This window comes from Tenrec ecaudatus, chromosome 1 (genome assembly GCF_050624435.1).
Source record: "Tenrec ecaudatus isolate mTenEca1 chromosome 1, mTenEca1.hap1, whole genome shotgun sequence".
NCBI lineage: Eukaryota > Metazoa > Chordata > Mammalia > Afrosoricida > Tenrecidae > Tenrec > Tenrec ecaudatus.
In genome coordinates this window covers 60,935,709-60,956,168 of record NC_134530.1, presented here as the reverse complement: position 1 = coordinate 60,956,168, position 20,460 = coordinate 60,935,709, and the positions used below count along the sequence as shown (strand labels likewise).

Sequence of the window (20,460 nt, the reverse complement as noted above, 5' to 3'; positions counted from 1 at the left end):
CAGAGATATGTGCACATGTTAAAGGTGAAAGCACTTGGGGAGAAGCCATGGCCTTGGTGAATGGCGGCTGGCTTGCTAGAAAAGGAAATTTGAGCTGGGCCTTCCAGAGAGGCAGGGAGAGGGGTCATGAGGACAGTACAGGTGGAGGAGCATCATGAGCACAAGTGTACCATCGGGGCTCTGCCAGGCAAGCTTAACAAGAGATCCGCCATGTTGAGGGAGAAGAATCTGGGTGAAGAGGGAGAAGAAACAGTGGGCGGTGTGGGGTCTCCTGAGGCTGCATAGGGCCTCTGGTGCTCAGGCTTTGTCTTGTCACCACCAGGAGTTACTGAGCGTTGTTGAGTGGCGATATGGAGTGATGAGAACAGAGCTTCAAGAAGGTGCAGGTGCAGGTAGGATTGGCGGCAGAGTCAGGAGCAAGAAGACGGGGGAGGTGGCCATCTCGGTCCAGACAGGATCAAGTGACTTCTGAACTTGAGAGACGGATTAGAAGACTAGAAGGAAGAAAGGGGTGTGAACATGATGATGTTGAAGAGATGTCGCTGGAGTGTCATGGACACAACAGGCAGGACAAGGGACTGGCCTGAACCCCTTGCCCATCAGTACTGGGTGCTCCAGCCTGGATTGGGATGGAGCAGAAGGTGCTGTGGCCTCATGGCAGATGTCATACTGCTGGAAGGAAGAGATGAGTCAGAGGTGGGGCTCAGATCCGGCGCTCGTGGGCTAGGTGTTGCAGGAGAGTCAGTGAGGAGTGGTTCTGGTCACAATGGTGCTTGATATAAGGAGCTCAGTGTTGGGGTCAGTAGAACACCAATCCTTCTGTGACCTCGAGGGTAAGGTAGCAAGAGGCATGAGCCCAGAATCAGAATCTTTCGAGAGAGGAGGACAACCCATGGATCATCAAGCTCACTAGGAGGAGAAGCACTTTAAAGGGTTAGCTATAGGCTCTGGACTTCTTTCCATCAGGGTGCCTTGGCTGGCACTTACAGACAACCTGCCGCACATGGACTCAAGCAACAGTCATGAAGTTAGCTCGCTATCTCACTAACAAGAACTCAGTGATGAGCTTTTCCAGGGTGAGTTTAGCAGCTTAGCAAGCCCACTGATGCAATGGTTACACATTGGGCTGCTACCTGAAAGGTCAGCAGTTCAAAACCACCAGGTGTTCCGTAGGAGAAGGCCAGGGCTTTGTACTCCCCGAAAGAGTTCGAGTCTCAGAGACCCCCAGGAGCAGTTCTACTCTGCCCTGCAGGGTTACTCTGAGTCAGCATTGACTCAATGGAGGTGGGTTTGGGGTTTGGTAAGCCAAGTCAGGGTGCCGGGTCTGAATCAGGCAGTTACCTTTGCTGTCTCCTAATGGTCACCCTAGTTGCTGCAGCCCCAACCAGTATATTTTTCCACAACGACACATCCCAAGGAAGAAGATGGAAGCCAAAGGGCTATTTCTTAATGGGGCCATTGGCTCTTATCAGTGAAGAAGGTCTTTCACATATAGATTATATATAGGAACTCTATATTGTTGTGCTTATGACAACAACTCTCTCACACCCAAGTCAAGTTTTGCTGAGGCTAATTCAAAAAAAGTTGCAGAAGTACATCACCAGTGGGTTGCCAGAATACGAGTCCCATTCAGCAGAGGATGTGGATCAGGGATGTTATTGCTGGCTTCAGGTGGATCTTGACTGAAAGCAGAGACTACCAGAAAAAATGTTGATTTGATTTTTATCGGTTATGCAAAGGCATTTGCCTGTGTGGATCATAATAAACTACCGATAACATTGAGAAGAACGGGACTTTCAGACTTCATTGTGCTCCCATGGGATCTCTGCATAGACCACGATGCAGCAATTTTAACTGCACAAGAGGACAGTGAATGATTTAAAATCCAGAAATAGGCGCACCCTTAATTCTAGCCCAAATCTTAGATCAGTTCTTATTACATGGCCTTACTTGAAACTCCTATGAAGAGATCACTGAAGATATGGGTGCTTTAGCAAAGTGTGGTGAGGAAAGCAGATGGTGCCTGGCTGTCGAGAACAATAGTGTCTGGGGTCTTAAAGGCTTGTCTTTAAAAAGCAGCCACCTAAGTAAGGAGTCAACTGAGTCTACATGGAAGAAGCACACCAGCTTGTGTGATCCAAGCATAATATGAGTAAGTAATCAAATCCAAATCCAAAGGAGGGAATGGTATCAGAGCTTAAATTCTGAACACCCTGATTGCAGATGACTATGGATGACCGTGGAAACCCACAATCTATTTTCGGGCTCCCCACTGGAGCGTTAAGCCTCCAGTGACTCCCCTGTGACCCTAATCCAGGGGTGTGAGCAGGCTTGCTGTCAGACAGCGAGCATCGTAAAGTTGATTGTGGAAGATGTAGTCAGTTTAAAATGTAATCACTTACCGCTTGATCTCCATCGTGACCTGTGTTGGTCCGGGTGGACTAGAGAAACAAATCTGTACACACTCATACGTGTATAAGACAGAGCTTTATACACAAGAACAGTTGAATATTGAGAAAACATCCCAGCCCAGTCTAGATCACGTCCATAAGTCCGATATTAGCTCATATGTCTCATACCAATCTATAAAGTCCTCTTCAGACTCACGAAACACATGCAACGGTGCTGAATGCAGGAAGATTGCAGGCCAGTGGGGGGAAGGTCTTGTGGATCCAGTGATGGTGTAAACATCTCAGTGCTGGCAGGAATCTCCATGTGGTTCCTCTGGTTCCAGAGGTACGACTCCATCACTGTAGCTCCATCAGGCTCCTTGTCAGTCATGTCTCAGGAGTGTCTGTGTGTCCCGCTTCCAGCAAGCTATTTATCTCCTTAGCGCCTCCAGATGAGGTCATCAAGCTGTGACCTGATTGACAGGCTAAACCCCACCCCTTTACTCTTAAGTCTCAAGTTGACCATAAATTGTGTAACTACCACATGACCCATTTTAAAACTGTTTAAGTCTTTAGTATATTCTGCTTTCTTTTTGGCGAGGTTTTTCTCTTGTGTCATTGCTGTTGTTTGTTTCTTGCTTGTGTTTTATATGACTTTCTGTATGTGAAATCCAGGGCGGGTGAATATGGAAACAGTAACTGGATTAATAGTTACCTAGGTGTGTGCCAAGGGAGGTTGTGGGCAAAGGGGGAGCGAGCAGTGAGCCCGAGAAGGACATGTTTTGAAGTTGATTGTGGAGGTGATTACACACCTCTTCTGACGCATTTGAATTATGCTATTGGAGAAGATCAATGACGGCCAGAAATCTGCCATGGAAGTAGTACAGCCAGCTTGCTCTTTAGAAGCAAGGATGGCAAGACTTTGTCTCACACTCTTTGGACGTGTTGTCAGGAGAGGCAAGTCCTGGACAAAGAGGAGTAATATTAGGTAAAGTAGAGGGTCATCCAAACAGAGAAAGACTCTTGACAAGATGGCTCGACACAGCAGCTGTGCCAGCGGACTCAAGCACAGCCAGTCGGCACAGCGCAGGACCGGGCAGTGCATTGTCCTGTAGTACTTGGCTGTGAGTTGCTTTGATCTGGAGCCGAGTCAACAACAATGAAACTCAAGCCCATGGCCATCGAGTTACTCCTGACTCATAGAGACCCTGTAGGGTGGAGAAATGCCTGTGGGTTTCTGAGGCTATAAATCTTTACAGGAGCAGAAAGGCTCACCTCTGTCCTGCAGAGCTACTGGTGGGTTTGAACTACTGATCTTATAGTTATCAGCTCAGTAGCTCAACTCACTGCGTACCACGGTTCCTTAACAACAAACCTCAAGACCTCATTGCCATTGGGTAGAACTGCCTCGAGGTTTCCGAGACTATAACTATTTACAGGAATAGAAAGTCCCCTCTTTCTCCTGAGGAGTTGCCGGGGGTTTGAACTGCCGACCTTTTGGTTAGCAGCCCAACTTGTAACTACATCACCGAGGCTCCTAACAGCAACCCTAGGCCCTGCTCAACGGGAAGGGGGTTGCCAGTCATTGGGAACCCACCAAGCACGAGTCATCTCCTAGGGCGGACACACTGCTATGCACACAAAATCATGGTCCTTTCAACGTGCTAATAAAGGTGAACACCAGTTACCTATTTCTGTGGTCATTCTACGTAACAAACCATCCCCAAAGTTCAGTGCTTGAAAAGGCACTTCTTTAGTGTAGAAGCCTGCAGGGCTGGTACTGCAGACCGAGCGTGGCTAGGCAGTTTCCCCGCCTCAGCTGGCTCACTCACAAGCCTGGGAACTGCCTGGTGTTGGTGGACTTTGGCTGACTCTGGCTAGGAGAGGTCCCTCAGCCCTCCCCCCCCCCACACTTTTCTCTAACAGGCTAGCCCAGGCACATTCTCATGACGGTGGCGGGGGTGCAAAGAACAAACCCAGCGCACAGTTGCATTTTACATGCCTCCTTGGGTCAGGCCTGCTAGCAACCCATTGGCATAAGCAAGCCACAGGGCCCATGCCAAGGGGCAGAGCCGCAGCTGTAGCATTCTGCGAAGTGACATGGCAAAGGGTGTGCACAGGTTGTTGTCGGCTACCTGGAGTGGGCTCCGATTCGTGTTTGTCTCGCAGAGGACACATGAACCGGTCCTGCACCATCTCTGTGATCTCCGGCTTGCCTAAGTCCACCATCGAAGCTGCTGTGCAGCGCCTTCCAACCTAGGGACTCCTCCTGCAGTAGACATTGTGATGCTGTGATTCATAAGGTTTCCATTGACGAGTTTGGGGGGAGCGGGCCCTCGGGCCTTTCCTCCGAGTTTCTCCTGGAAGGTCTTCTGAAACCTGCCTACTGTGTGTGACGCTGCTGCTGCTTGAAATACGAGTGTCATAGCTTCCAGCATCCTAGCGACACACAAACCAGCCACTAGAGTACAGCCCGTTGGCAAGTGCATTATGGGGTGTGGCTGCAGGAAAGGGTGAAGAATCAGAGTCTTCGTTGCAATCTGCTCCAGGTTGGGGGTCCGGGCGGCTGTTTGTGGATGCCACCGAGAGCGAGAAGGGCCGTAGAAAAGCCTTGGCTTGGAGGAAAGGTCTCTAGCCTAGGAGCCCAAGATCGGGTCTCTGTATTCTATTCCATTGCTAGCGTGTTGCAAAACCTTGGGAGAGTGCCCTGAATCTCGCCACGCCTCACGGTCTTGAGCTGCAGCGGTGGAATGAAAATCCGAGTCTCCACGCCTTCTAGGACTGGGGAGGTGGTTAAATGGGGTAATGAATGCAGAAGTGCTGGGTAAGTGAAAGCTTCGTTCCGACACCCATGATTCACTGCAGATATTTCGAGAGAGATTGATTAGGGAAGCAGCCAGGAAGAAAAGCTCATCTCAGGCAAACAGAAAGCGCCTCCGTCCTCTGCTGGGGTGCCGCCGAGACCAGCCTCTTGGCTCCTCAGGGGAATCACTGATGAGACCGAGGTCTGACATTTGCTGCTGCAGAATGTGGTTCACTGTGTGTTACACAGGGCGATGCACTTGGTTGACAAGAAGGCCCTGGTGGCCTCTGCTGCGGCAGCCAGCCTGTCCCAGTCCTCGTGTCCGAGGTCCCCAAAGCCCATGTTTTCTGATGCTGTACATGGAGTCTGAGAACTGAGTGCATGTGAGCGAAGTGTACGGCCTGTGTCTTGCAGGAGCAAGGTGTGAATGGGGCATGCCTTTGTGGAAATGGAGCAAGCAGGCTGGAGTGTCTGGAGTCCAGCCCTCCGAATGAGACCCTTCCTTCTCTGCTCAGGTCAACCCATCTCCTCTGTCTCCTTTCCATCAAGCCAGGTATCAGGAGACACTCGAGCTCTTCTTGGATCGAGACGGCTCCAGAGCCCTGGCCCGCCCCGTGCCCCTGGGTCTGAGACCTTCCGGCAGCCTGGAGGTTCCTGATGCTCACAGACATGGCACCTAGTTTGGGAGATCTTTGGGGGACTTGGGTCGCAGGGATACATCTCTGCCTGCCCCAGCAGAGTGGGTTGATGGACACCAATCAGATTGCTGATTTGAAGTCCAGCCCACAGGAAGGAGAAGGAGAGACTGACGGGTCAGGCATTGTGTGCCAGAGGTGGTTCTGGAAGCTGGGGTTCTCACTGTTGGAAGGCTTATGGAGTGGACCGCCTGAGTAGGGACACTGCTACAGTCAGTCACAAAATTTAATACTATGCAAACCAGCTTCAGCAGCAAACCAACCAAAAACGGAGGAGGAGTGGTATTTATGGGGCCTTTACTAGACTGTTTGTCATTCAGCTTCAGGTGTCGCTTGGTCCGAAGGCTACGATGTTATCTCCACAGCCAGCTTTCCCTGTTTGCGCTTTCCATTGGAGGACTTTGCGTGCTCCAGTGGTCGGTCACCCCCAGACGTGCACCGCCCCCTCTTGGAATGGACTGAAAGCTGGAATGCCTATTACACAATTCTAGGAGCCACCCCGACAGGACCAACCTGCGTCCCACTTCTAGCCCTCAAGCCTAGACCAAGGTCTGGAGACATGTGTGGGTGGGTTGGCCAAGCTGGGGCCACATACATTGTTCCCAGAGCTGGGCATGGAGTCCACCTGGCTCCTGGGAGGGATTGGTTTCCCAAAGGAGAACTGGAAGCCAGCTGTGGCTGAGTGGATTGTGCAGACGGTGTCATCTGCCACCAGGACACAGGCACTGAGTCCTGAGAGGGGCGGGTGAGGGCGGCGGAGCAGGCAGGAGGGTTGGCCTCCTGGGAGCCTGGCCCTGTGCTGGCTCAGCACCGCCCCTGAAGTGGGGGTCTTGCTCCCAGGCTACTGATGAGGAGAGGAGTCAGCAAGAATGGACCTAGGAATGGGCACGGAAATGAACTTAATTAGACCCAAGCAAGCCATTTGTCTCCGGGAAGTGACACTCCGCTTTTCCTGAAAGTCCCCAGATGAAGTAGTTTTGCAAAATGCCAAAGGTTGGGTTTTTCAGTTTGGGGAGAAATAAACAGGAAGCCAATCTTTGTTGAGTACCGCCTACTTGCCATGCCCTGAGCTAGGGGGTATGGAGAGCCAGCTTTGATGCCAATGTGCTCGTGGCAGCATGGGGGCCATAAGGAGCCCTGCGCTGAAGGATGTGGATCAGGCTTGGGGTGGGAGGTCTCGTCTGGACAGATCTGTTAGGGAAGGCTTCCTGTAGGTGGTCGTGGTGGACCCTGGAGGATTGGGTCAGGTTTGCCAGTGTAGGCTGCCCTGACAGTGGGGCAGAAGCCTATCCTGGCCTCACACGGGCCAAGGCTGATGCAGCTGAGCCTGGAACCAGCTACTGTGCCCTCTCCTGGGGGGCAGGCATGCTGGGGCTGTGAAGGGCTGGGTCTGGGGGAGGCGGGGAAGAGCCATGATCTCTGGCACAACCTCTGTGTCCCCTAAATGGATGGTCAGTGGGAGCAGGCTCTCTGACCAAGAACATATGATGGACCCACTTGTAGGCATGGCTCTCTCCTTGGCCATAGCTTTTCAAATGGGTTTGGCCTCTAGGCCCCTTTTCAAAACAAAGGGAAAAAAATCTCAGCGCCACCTGGCAATTAAATCCAGGGGAACATTTACCATCTGCTTTTGCAGCGCCCCCTCCCCATCATTCCAGCCCCCGCCCCGGGGAGGTGTCACCCACTTTGGGGAGCTCTGCTTTAGATGCACGCACGTCTCTGTGCCCAAGGGCAGGCCCTCCAGGCACTGGCAGAGGTGGACCTGGAAACACATGTCTGTGTGCACGTGTGCAGGCGTGGGTGTGCTCGGGCTTGCGTGTGTAGACCTGTGGCTGTGGCCACTCGGGTACACTTGCCTCTGTGGGTCCGTCTACCTGTTCCCGTGCATCTGCAACCCTGTGGCCGCACGCGTGCCCGTGCGTCCAGGTGTGTACACACGTCCTTTGTACCCGTGTCTCTCAGGGCTCATCCGGCTGCAGGAGCTGATCATGGCGCCGTCGAGACACAACATCCGCCTGAAGATCCGCCAGCTCCCCATCGACTCCGAGGACTCCAGGCCCCTGCTCAAGGAGATGAAGCGAGGCCGCGAATTCCGCATCATCTTCGACTGCAGCCACACCATGGCGGCCCAGATCCTCAAGCAGGTGCGTGCTGACCGGGAGGGCGGCAGCCGTCTCTGCCATGTCTCCCCTCACCCAAATACAGGTGGGGTGCCTGCCAGACTGGCCTGGCCACTTTTGGGCTACCTGACCCTGACCATTCACTTTTCCTCCCTGAGCCTCAGTTTCCCCAGCAACCAAACGGATGCAGCAGTCCTTACACTCCAAGCTGGTGCGAGACTGGCACGGAGCCGGCACAGTGCGGGGCGGAGGGAATGCTTCTTTCCCTCTGAGCAGGATGGGAGCACTGTCAGGGGCGGCTGAGCCGTGTAGGGTGGTAGCTGACGCTGGGGGAGCAGAGAGGACTGGGGTTGGCAAGGCCCTGCGATAACCTTGAACTCTCTTCTGGTGGCGGATGCCCGTCGCCCGTAGCACTTGGTGTTGCTTCCCGTACTCGGGTTTATTGAGGTTCCTCGCACCATCTGCTCAGCTCTGCCATGGCTGTCGGGGATGGAGAACAACTCTTCCTTCTGGGAGCTCCTCCTTTCCTGGATGCAGCTAGCGAGGCATGCTGGGGACCAGAGCCCAGCTCCGCCAGCCGACTCAGGAGGAAACAGCGAAGTCACGGGCAGCCCCCTCAGAAGGTTGTCGCAGCTGAAACCCAACTATCTCTGCTTCGAGGCAATGTTTTGTGTACAAGGCAATGTTGCTGTCCCAGAGAGCCTGGGACAGCACAAACGCAGGAGCCCAGGTGGCAGGGGCTCCAGGGGACCAAGCTGGGCAGAAGCCAAAGCCTTTGGGGCCTGGAGCCCCACCCTGGGTGGGCCCAACTCGGGGTGCCCTGGCCCAGCAGCAGACGGTCCTTCCCAGAGGAAGGCCCTGGCCAAGCCCCTTTGTCATTAGCAGTTGTCGAGTGAGCCCCCACAGCCCAGCAGCCCCGGTACAGGAGATGGAAGCACCGCCTGGTCCTGAGCCAGCCCAGGGCCGACCGGACTCTGATCCACAGGCCTTTCATTGACTGTGTCAGTCTGGGTGGACTAGAGAAACACATTCATAGACATTCATGTGTATAAGAAAGTGCTTTATATAAAAGAGCAATTGTATATTGAGAAAACATCCCAGCCCTGTCCAGATCAAGTCGTTAAGTCCAATATGACCCCATATGTCACTACTTGTCCATAAATTCCTCTTTAGACTCACACAGCCATGCAATGACACCGAATGCAGGAAGATCACAGGCCAGTGGAAAGTCTAGTGGATCCAGTGGGGCTGGCGTGGGTCTCCACGTGGCTCCTCCAGCTCCAGGGCTCTGGCTCTGTCAATGTGACTTGTCCACTGGAATGTCTCACAGGGTGAATCTGGCCTCCAGTGACCTATTTATTTCCATAGCACCTCCAAATGAGGTCACCAAGTTGCAACCCGATTGACAGGCTAAACTCCAGCCCCTTCCTCTTAAGAGTATCCAGTTGACACCAGGTTATGTAGCTACCATGCTGATTTTCAGAAATAGATCTGCAGGCCTTTCTGCCTCGCCCGTCTTGGTCTGGAAGCTCTGCTGAAGCCTGTTGGGCAGGTGGAGGCAGAGCGTGAGGCACACGGGTGACAATCAAAGCCAGGTCTCCCCGGGGGCAGACGAGCTCTCTCCTCTGAGCCCCCACCAACCCTCCTCGTGGGTAAGAAGCCCAGCTGTGAGTGCTCCACCTGCTCCGTGGGAGGGGTGCTGTGCCGCCTCACGGAGTGAGCCATGGAGAGGTGGGACAGACTTCACCCCATGTGTGACATCGCTGCTAAAAAGTGCACACTCCCCAGAAATGCCCTCACCCTCCCAGCCAACCTGCCAGCCCTGTTCATGTGTGTGTGCCATGAAATCACAGTGGCAACCACCAGCCCAGCAGGAGGGTACCCTTGTTGTGCCCAGTTCACAGATGAGGAAGCTGAGGTTCAAGGGGAAAGGAACAGGCCTGTGGTCATCCAGCTCCCCAGCCGGTGACGTCAGGGCTTACCACCTCCAGGTCCGTCTGGTTGGAAAATGTCCTGGGTTAAAAGCAGAGAAGACGGTCCTGCAGCCTGCTGCCCGGCCCGGGGACACCCTAAGGGTGGTGGGACACAGGGTGCTGGGACCCCGGAGGTTTCCCAGGGTCTTTGTGGGTCCAGCATTTATTTTGAGGATCTCAAACCCATCGTGGTCGGTATTATTATAGACGATGACTCATAAAATGCATCCAACCTGGGCAGCACCAACCTCGCCATAGAACAGCCCCCCACCCTGGTGCTGATGGGGTTTGACGAGATGGGATGAACAGGAATATGTTTTTTTATAGAAATGTGTAGAACATGGTTTTCTTCGTAACGGCGATCTCTACAAAGGAGGTGTGCGTGTGTGCGCACCAAGATCAATAAGTATGGCTAACCCTTTTAAGAAGCGAGACAGAAGGGTCACAGCCGCAAACCCTTCCCAGCTCCGGGCCCATCAGATCTCCACAGTGTCTGAGCGGCTGTTAAAGAAAGAGGTGAAACCGAGCCGAACTTGGACTCCTTAGCCATATACGAGTTCGTTTCAAAATAAAAGAGCCATTTATTTATCCGACGGCTGGGAGCCAGCCAGGGCCCAGGAAGCAGGGATGTGCGTGCGTGTGGAGGAGGCTCTGGCTGGGCACGGACACTCCCCCGTGGACCTAGCGGGGAGCAGGAGGTGCATGGAGCCAAGACGATGAGCTGGACTGGCTCAAGTCCTGGGTTCTTGGGAAGGCATCTCCCAGCTGAGGGCGTGTCGCCGTCTCAGTGTGTGGCCCCTCCAGAGACGCTTCCAGAGAGCCAGACGTCAGATGATGTGACAGCAGCTCCAGGAGGGAGCCTGGGGGAGGGGAGGGTGGCGCCCCGGGGGCAGCGAGTTTATGCCAAGAGGGGAGGACAAGGAGGGTGAGCATGGTCACCCTGTGAAGCGTGTGATCGGGTCACTCAGGTGCACATGAGGACACGGAGCTGGCAGGTGTTTTGCCGTGGGTCCCTTCAACCCCAACAAAAAAAACTCTGAAATCGTTTCACAGAGAATGAGGGAGAAAAGACGGCGGTGTGAATTTCACATCTAAATCAAGAAACCCAATTTGGAAAGAAAAAAAAATTAAATAGACAACAATCTGGGAACACCACCACCATCGCCACCACCACCACCACCACCATCTATCTCCCTGGGTCAAAATCGCCTTTCAATATGTCCCAGAGGCCAACTCCATTATCTGGAAGCCAAATTGTTCAGAGGTGGCCCCCAAAGAGCACCCCACCCAAGCAGCTCCTCCCCTCCGTACCGCCAGCCTTGTCCTCCCACAGGGGCCTGGGGCAGGGGTCCTGGGGCAGGGGTCCCTGTGGTCCTGACACTCTGCTTCCTCCCAGGCCATGGCCATGGGCATGATGACGGAGTACTACCACTTCATCTTCACCACACTGGTAAGGTACCCCTGGGCCCAGGCTTGGGAGGGAGGGAGGGAGGATGGGCATCCTAACAGCTAGAAGGTCAGAGGCTTCCTGCGTGCCCCACCTTCCCAAGGCTGTAGATGGGGATTCGAGGGAAAGGCTCAAAAATGTCTGAGCCTCGACCTCAGAATGATTCTGAGCCTAGACTCCAGATCCAATGTGCTCCCAGGCCTGTCCAGGTCACCTTGGGCAGGTCACTGACCCTCCCACCTGTAGTTTCTTCCTCTGTAAATTAGGATATGAATGGCTCTGCCCTGTGGGATTGTCCTGAGGATCCCGTGAGTCCACAGCACCCTGAGAGCAGTCCCTGCACGCCAGAGAAATGGACCTGTGTACCACTCTTACCCAAAGCCCCCAGCATCCCCTTGGCTGCTGGCCCATGCTGCCCCACTCAGCTCACAGACCTGGGCAGCCACAGGAAGGGCCACATTGGACTCCTGTGACATCCACACTAGAGTGCGTCCCTGTGCTCAGCCCAGCCAACCCAGCGGTCCAGACTGAGAGTATCTAGCGCCACATAAAGCCCACCAGGATGATGAGCCGTGGCCTGAGATCAGCAGGAAAAAAGAGATCCCTGGACTGAGGAGGCCAACACCCAGCCTCTATGTTGGAGCATGACACTCAACGGCCCGGGGATAGTGGCCTCACTAACCTGTTAGCCAGCTTCCACTAAAGTTAGCCAGGACGTCCAGCAGGCCTTGTGTCCTGCCCACTCCTCCTTCATCCAGGACACTGACCTGCTCCCAGAGTTCCGGGACCTGTGACAAGTGTCCCCAGGTGTCAGGGACAGAGGTCCTGCCTTCTGGGTGCTCCCACCCCCTCTGGTCTTGACCCCTATGTTTGTGTCCAGTATAGCAAGCCTGGGCTGTCACCGGCCTGGACAGCCGCCGAGGAGCTCAGCGGAGGGAGTTTGCAGCGGGACAGGTAGGAGTCGGATGTTGGAGGCAGGCTTTCTGGAAAAGCAGATGCTTGAATGAGACCTTGAAGGATCCCTAGGTGCTCGCCAAGGAGAGAGGCTGGAAGGACACTGCACAGAGAGCAATGTCCACACTAAGCAAAGGCCAAGAGGCAGGGGAGCTGCCCAGTGGTATTCTGGATTGACTGCGTCCTTCTCCCCCAGCTCTACCACGCTGGGAGCTCCAAATGGTGGGAGCATCTAGCCCACCAAACCAGACAGGGCTATAAACGAGAGCCCCCACCCACACCCTGAGAGCCAGTTGTGAGACATGCCCCAGTTTGTGCCCCTCTCTGTGTGCCCACCCACTGCATCTTATGCCCACGGCCGCCCCGGGGTCTCTCGATCCAGGTTGCAGGCTCCAGGAGAGACCTACCAGGAACCACATTAGTAGAAAAAGATCCAGGAAGCAGCGAATGAGACCAGGCACCCCCTTGGCCCAAGTTCCTCTGGCTCTGCCTGCCTGCGCCAGCCTGGCCCTGCCGTGCCACGCCACACCGTGGGGAGTCTCTGGAGGCCAGACCTCCCCCTAGGCCACTCCATTCAGAGCTGGGACAGGCAGTGACACTCGCTGAAGTCTGGGTTCAAAGGGATAGGGTGTGGGGGGGTGTTGCCCTCCCAGGGACAGCTATGGGTGAGCCTGGGGCAGCCAATCCGGCAGACGCAGCCGACCAGCCCTGGGCCTTGCAGCCCTGTGAGGAGCGCACAGCCAGACAAGGCGGGTGTGCCTGCTCCCCCAGCTCCGAGCTTTGCCCTCGGGCCCCAGCTGCCTCTTCAGTAAAAGGGAATACCTTTGTCGTGCGGCCTCAGGGCCTCCAATCCCTCCTTTTCCTGCCTTTGGTGGTAAGGAGCAGCACCCACTCCAACCTGAAGTCGTGAGGGGCCGAGGGCAGAGATGGGTGGTCAGGATGCGCCCGCAGGGCCGTGTCATTAGAAGGGCTGAATGCACTGGTGCTGGCTAGCTGTCATGAGCCATGCTTGGCACTCAGGAAGGCTCATGGAAGCACTGTATAAGGGAGCTGAATGACTCCCGTTTGTTCCCTGTGTGGCTGGCGTAGCCCATCTCATTCAGAATTCAGAATGGCTTTCCAAGGGCACTAGGACTGCCCCTGGTTCTGTGCAGACGTGGAAACAGAGACTGAGCAATCGCCCCACCGGATAAGAGCCAAACTCACTGCCATCGAGTCAGTGACAGCTCGCAGCGACCCTACGGGGCAGGTTAGAACTGGCCCTGTGAGTTTCCGAGACTGGAACTGTCACGAGAGTGGAAAGCCCCATCTTTCTCCCGAGGAGCTGCTGCTGGCGGCTCCGAACTACGGACACGTAACTACCACGCCACCCAGGCCCCTTCCAGCTGGCCAGCATCCTCCGGCCTCGCTTCCAGCTCCAGGACTCGCCTCCCCCAAGCCCTGCTGCTTTGGGCCTTTGTCTTGTGAGCCTGTCTCTTTCTGGCTCTGCGTGCCCGCTGGTCACTTGTGATTGTCTTTTCCCAGAAGGGCAATGGCATTTGGCACATGTCGCCTCCCCTCTGAACACCCACGTCACTAACTCTTCTGCCTCAAACATCTCCAAACTTGCCTCTCCCACACAGAGGACGTTTTAATTACCCCAGCTGCCATTATCTCTTCCACCAGCTTTGGGCCTTTCCCAGATAACCCCGCGTTAATCAGCCCCAGCTGAGACCCTGCTACATGTCATGTGTAGGTAGAAGCCTGGAGGTGAAAAAGGAATTATAATAAATTAATAGATAAGCAATCACAATTAATGCCACTTCCCGGCAATAACAGTTATATCATGGGAAAGATATTTTCATCTGTCATTCCTTAAGGCAATGTTTCCTGAGCTGCAGCTTCTACCCAGCCAGACCCATGGGGTGCTAATGAATTAGTCTATTATGTTATGCTGAATGTTTCTAAAAGGTCCCTCGTCGATACTGAATTCAGTGTGTCAACATTTGGCATTGAGAACTGCAACTTTTTGCCAAGCGGCAAGGTTGTGCACAGTTCACTGTGGAATGCACGCGGGGTCCTGGCCCAGGGCGGGGTGGACACAGAGCCGGAGCCAGACAGGGAGACCTCGTCACCAGCTCTCTGCTCGCCCTGCCCTCGTGTCACGGGTGCGGGGTCACTCTGTGCCCTATAACACTTGGCAGCTAATCCCAGGCCTTAGGCAGACAGGGAGGGGAGAGAACAACCCCCCCCCCAACACTGCCACCCTGTTACACCCACGCTCGGGCTGGGATGGGCTACTGTCACTGTGTCCACCTCAACAGGCCAAATACCACATCCAGGGGCTGCAGGGGTCACCAAAGCCCTCCCCCTGCCGCCAGAGGAGATGCCACCCTTCACTCTGAGTCTGAGTGGCCTCTGGTCCCAGAGGAAGGGTCAACTGAGCCACCAAGACCTTGGGCAGCCCAAGGCTTCGGCATCTGTGGGGTCAGAGATGGTAAGTAGATCAGCGTGTCCAAGGAGACGGGCCGGAGCTCTATGCAGATGGAGGGTCAGCAGGGCGCCCTCTGGACACAGGTCGGCCCCATACGTGCATGTAACGCTCTGCTAAGCAAAAGGGCCAGTGCCGCCATGCCAGCCTTCTCTGAAAGCTGTTTGTCTCTGGAGCGGTCCCTTTACAGACTTCAACCCCCAAACAGGCAAGAGAGGAGGCTCTTCCTGGTGATGGTTAGGTGCCTCAGGGTGCTACTAAGATGACAGGCATATAGGCCCAGAGACTAAAGGGGAGAGTGTTGTCATTTACTGGGGTGAGAGCCAAATAGCCCCGGACCAGAGCAGAAGCACTGCTGTGGGCCTCTCTTGTTGTGAAAGAAGTGGTCAGGGGAGGCACCCTGGAAGAGGTGGCACTTGAGCTGCATTGTATAGGCTTCACCCGCAGAGGAGAGGTGGAGGGTGGAGGAGCCCAGAGCCCAGGAACTGTGCGTGATGGGGCAGGGCTGCAAGGAGTGGGCCTAACAGGGTCCGTCATCCCTGGAGGGAAAAGTGGGAAGGGGAGTAAGACAAGAAGGGTGGAGACCCCTATAAACTGGACCAAGGCCTGCGTACTTGACTTTGAGAAGGCAGTCAGGAGCCATTGGGGCCTTTGAAGCAGGGGGGTGGTGGGCTGGGATTTCACTTTAGCAAGGTTCCTCTGGTTCCTGCGTGGAGGGCGGGGCATGTGTGGAGCTGGGGGTCTGTGGGTGGAAGGGGCTTACTCCATCAGTGGGGCGTGGGGTGGGGAGGGTGCCTGGGTGATTCCATTGCTCCCCAGTTCTCTGTGACTTCCCTGTGAGGGTGTGATGCTAACACTCCTCGAATTAGGTTGTAACAGGAATTAGTTAATGAGTGTAAGACACGTAGAACCAACAAGACCCAAAACCAAACGCACTGCCATCAAGTCGATGCCCACTCATAGTGACCCTCTAGGACAGGGCAGAACTGTCCCTGTCACTCTTTCCAGGAATAGAGAGCCTTGACTTTCTCGCTCCCAACGGCTGGTGGTTTTGAACTGCTGACCTTGCAGTTAGCAGCCCAATGGGTAATCACTATACCACCAGGACTCCCCTGAGGTTTGTAGGCACTCGATAAATGTTAGTTCTTTGTCCATATCTTTATGTTGCCAGGAAGGGCAAGGCAGAATAGACCCAGCCCATGCCTGACCTCCCCAAATAATCCAGATGTGTCCTCTGGGACTGTATCCAATCCTCATTCTGCCTGGTTGGCAGAGAAGGTAGATGATATTCAGCAGACACTTCCAAAAGCCAGACGCACTGCCATCAAGTGAATTCCAACTCATAATGAGTGTATAGGACAGAGGAGAACTGCCCGTTGGGTTTCTAAGACTTCAGAAATCTTTATGGGAACAGACAGCCTCACTTTTCTCCTGCAGGGCAGCGAGTGGGTTCGAACCGTTGACCTTCTAATTGGCAGCCCAGTGTGTAACCCACTACGCCACCAGGGCTCCTTTCGTAAACTCTTAGGAGTGCTTAGCATGCGTTACATACATCTAGTCGTTCGCTTCTTCCACATGACGGCCTTCTATGGTAGGTACTATTATCAATGAAGGTGTCAGGCATGTTATCTTGTCTGGATCGGCAATCAACGGTCATGGAAGCAGCAGCCAAGAGATTAAGCAGCACATTGCATTGGGTAAATCCGCAGCACGAGACCTCTTTAAAACGTTGGAAAGCAAGGGTGTTGCTTTGAGGACTTGGGTGCACCTGCCCCAAGCCATAATAGTTTTAATGGCTCCATATGCATATGGAAGCTGGACATTGAATAAGGAAAACTGAAGAATCGAGGCATTTGAACTGTAGGGGTGTCAAGGAATCGTGAACCTTCCTTGGACAAGCAAACCTGTCCTGGAAGAAGTACAGCCAGAAAGCTCCTTAGAAGTGAACATGGCGACACTTCATCTCACGTACTTTGGACATGTTGTCAGAAGAGACCAGTCTGGACATCAAGCTTGGTCTATGAGAGGGGCAGTGAAAAGGAGGACAGTCCCAGACAAGATGCGTGGACACAGTGGCTACACCCGTGGGCTCCCACATCATAACCATTGCCCGATGGTGTGGGGCCGGGCAGTGTTTGCTCCATGATACCCAGGCATGCTGTGTCTGAGTTGGAGGAACCTGGAGGCAGCTGACAACACTTTTTATAGTCATACCCATTTTATAGATGGGAAGATTGAGGTAAGGACCATCGCTGAGACGTCTCAAAGCACACACTCTGGACTCAGAATATCGGTATCTCCCTGCATAGGGAAAGCAGGTGTTGATCTTGTGTATGACAGCTGCTGAGACAGAGCTTGTAAATAAGACAAACAGTCGCACAAACTCAAACCAAAAAATCACTGACATCAAGCCGATTCAACATGCTTAGCTGGTAATTGGAAGGTCGACGTAAGTGACAGGGTAGGACGAGGTACGGCTGGCCCCTGTGGGTTTCCGAGGCTGGAAATCTTTATGGGGAGTAGGTTCGTAACTGTTTACTAGCCTGTAACAAGCAGCTCCTTTGGTGGGGCTGCTGGGAAGCGTTGGCTCCGTGGGAGGAGGAGGAGGATGTCCGCTCCTGCCAGGACTGACGGCCATGGAAGCCCTCTGTTGTGTTGCTCTGTGGCGGGGTCAACACAGCGGCGGTGGACTCGGTGCAGGGTTTTGTCAGGATGAGCGTGGCACCCCCCTCAACCCCCATGGATTTCTGGGCCATCCCCTAGTGCACTCAGGAGTCCTGGTGGTGCAGTGGGTGAAAGCACTTGGTGCCAAGTGAAAGGTTGGTGGTTCATACCCACCAGCCACTTTCCTGGAGGAAAATGCGGCGCCCTGTTTCTTCCAGTGTTCACAGCGTGGAATCCCCGCGGGGCAGTCCTGTGCTGCCCTTACATGGTCACTGGGAGTCGGAATGGACTCGATGGCCATGCGTTTGCTTGTTTATTTTTGTCTGTTGTTTAGTGTACTTAGCGGGGGCCCCTCATCTGCCGAAGGCCCTGCTTCCTGCTCTCATTCCTTCCCCATCCCAAATCCTGAACAAAATCAGAGCTATGTGGGGCCGGCCGCCGTTGAAATGAAACTTTCTAGCCTGGGCTTAAGCCTGCTCCACACATCTCCCCGACTCCCCACGGGAAACAAGCCCAGTCTGGCCTCACTGGGAACATCTCGGGGCACAGAGACGGTGAGAGATGTGCTCTGTGGGCCCCAGGTTGTATCACCCGTCATCTTCCCAGGACACGCCATGGAGTGATCAGAAGCTGGAGCTGCCATTGGGGTTGGATGTGACTCCTGATGGCTGTAGTCATGGAGACAAGTCAATGAGCCCCCCCCCACGCACTGTCCCAGCAGGGGGGAGGGTGACATAAAAGCAGGGGCCCAGGAGAGTGTGGCTTGGGGACCAGGGTGGAAAGCAGGTCGGTGGGGGGAGAGAGTGTCCACAGAGAGACCCTAGAAAAGGGAGGAGCTCAGATCAGGGCCTTTCGACCCGTTTCTCCATCAGTGGAGGGGGCCAGTCTAGACTGTCAGTGTATAATTTTCCAAAAAGGGAAAATCAGAGCTTGCATGCAAATAGAAAATGGCCACATGTCAGAGATTTATTCAACTCATTACAGAGAGAGCCAGCAGGGTGGCGGGGCTGCTCTAAAGCGGTGGGGGAATGGAGCGTTTATAGGGATTTGGGGGGAGGCACACCAAAGAATACAATGCAAATGGCTAACATCCTTCAGAGCAATAAAACCACACCGTTAGGGTCGTTTGCGACTGGACAGAAATCTCCAGGTGAACCCAGAGTCCTGGGCCTTTCTCCAGGAGCTGACGGGGAAGTGAGACCCAGAGTACCCTCCGCAGACGCAGCCTGATCCTTGGGTGGCCCTGCTGCCCCAAAGCGAGAGCTTCTCCCCGGAAGGACTGGCTGCTCTCTCTGCCTGGTCCCTGCCACGTTCTGGACGGGCTGGGTATCAGGGAAGAGCTAGGGTTTGCCCTTTACGCTGCCTCCTCCTCTGCCATCTCTCTGCAGCATGAGACCTGGCTTCTCGCTGTCCCTTTGTGCCCCCCATACCCTGAAACTCTGCCTCCTGCCCTACTTCCCCAGCTGGCCTTGGTGCTGCTGCTGCAGGGAGGGCTGGCACTGAGCTTTCCTGGCCACTGGGCCCCATCCTCCTGGACCGTGCCTGCTGCCTCAGCCTAGGGGTGACCCAAATCACAGACACGCCTGCCACCTGATCAGTCAGCTGCCCCTGGTCAGAGGTGAGGAAGGCCTGTGTGGGCAGAGGGGTGAAAAGAGGGCAGTAGTACTGCTTGAGCCTAGGCAGGAGAGACGAATCCAAGGCCGTCCTCTAGAATGCAGCCACTGGAGGGTGCAGACCATTAACACTGGTCACTGGAAGGTGGAAGGTTCAAGGCCACCTGGAGGTGCCTCGGAAGAAAGGTCGGGCAAACTGCTCTACCCAAATCAGCCAGTGAAAACCCAGCACTTCTCTGACATACAGGTGGCATCCTGAGTAGAGGTCAATTCAAGGTCAGCTGGTCTTTTGGAGTCAGGGATAGCGTATTCCTTTCCACCTCCTCTGGGTTTCTGGGGGGATGGATGCCCAGACCCAGTGCCCTTTGTCTCCCCCACGTGGACCCTGCCTGTCAGAGAAACGAGCATGGTCCAGATGCTCGGTGTGTGAAGTGGGGCACTTGATGTGAATGCTTTCAGAGAGGCAGCATCCCGTTTTGTAGATGAAGGAAGCGGGCTCAGTGATCTGCCCAAGGCCCTGCCGCTTAGATCTGGGCAGCACACCAGAGTTCACGTTGGACTCCCAATTCAGGGCTCCCATCCCCACTCCAAGTCCCCTCTCCTCCCCCTGAGCTCTATTCTGGGGGGATGACCTGGGCCAGTGCAGGAGGGGTGGAGGCTGGTCCTCCCAAGGTCTGACCTGCCCTGACACCACCCCTCTCTTCTAGGATCTCTATGCCTTAGACCTGGAGCCCTACCGCTACTCCGGGGTGAACCTGACGGGCTTCCGCATCCTCAATGTGGACAACCCTCACGTCACGGCCATCGTGGAGAAGTGGTCCATGGAGCGGCTGCAGGCGGCCCCGAGGGCCGAATCGGGCCTGCTGGATGGCGTGATGATGGTACAGTCAGCCCCGCTCCTTCCTGTCCCCATGTTCCTTCTCGTCTTCTTCCTCAACACCCTCCTCTCCACCCCACATGCCCTTCTTAAGAGGGGCCGTGTGTCAGCTCTACATTAGGCACAGCCCGTCCCCCAAAGCCACCTGGGGTGGAACGCAGGTGTGTGAGTGGTGAGTCTGAGGCAGGCCTGTGAAGACCGGGAGGAATTTCTCGGCAGGTGACCCAGCGTGGGTGCAAAAAAAGCCCATGTGATGGATCAGGCTGTAGAGAGCTGCGTGGGGTGAGGGGACAGGGTGGGCCAGGATACAGAGGGCATGAGTGCAGATGTGTCCACTGGGATGACCCAAGGGCTGACCTCACGGCAGGAGCATGGGCAGGGTCACCTCTAGGGCCTCAGGCTGGTTCTCTCACCCGGGCTTCATGTGCCTGTGGTGGGCAGGGAGAGACACAGG

At 54.8% G+C, this 20,460-nt stretch overlaps 1 protein-coding gene across 1 annotated transcript in view; it reads left to right on the top strand.

Annotated features, from left to right (window-relative positions):
- GRIK3 (glutamate ionotropic receptor kainate type subunit 3) overlaps positions 1–20,460 on the top strand; it is a 238,332-nt gene that overhangs the window by 160,498 nt on the left and 57,374 nt on the right. The window contains exons 4-6 of the mRNA XM_075539217.1: positions 7,851–8,032; positions 11,378–11,431; positions 19,837–20,010. Of these exons, the coding sequence (XP_075395332.1) occupies positions 7,851–8,032; positions 11,378–11,431; positions 19,837–20,010 (410 nt within the window). The remainder of the gene's footprint in view (positions 1–7,850; positions 8,033–11,377; positions 11,432–19,836; positions 20,011–20,460) is intronic.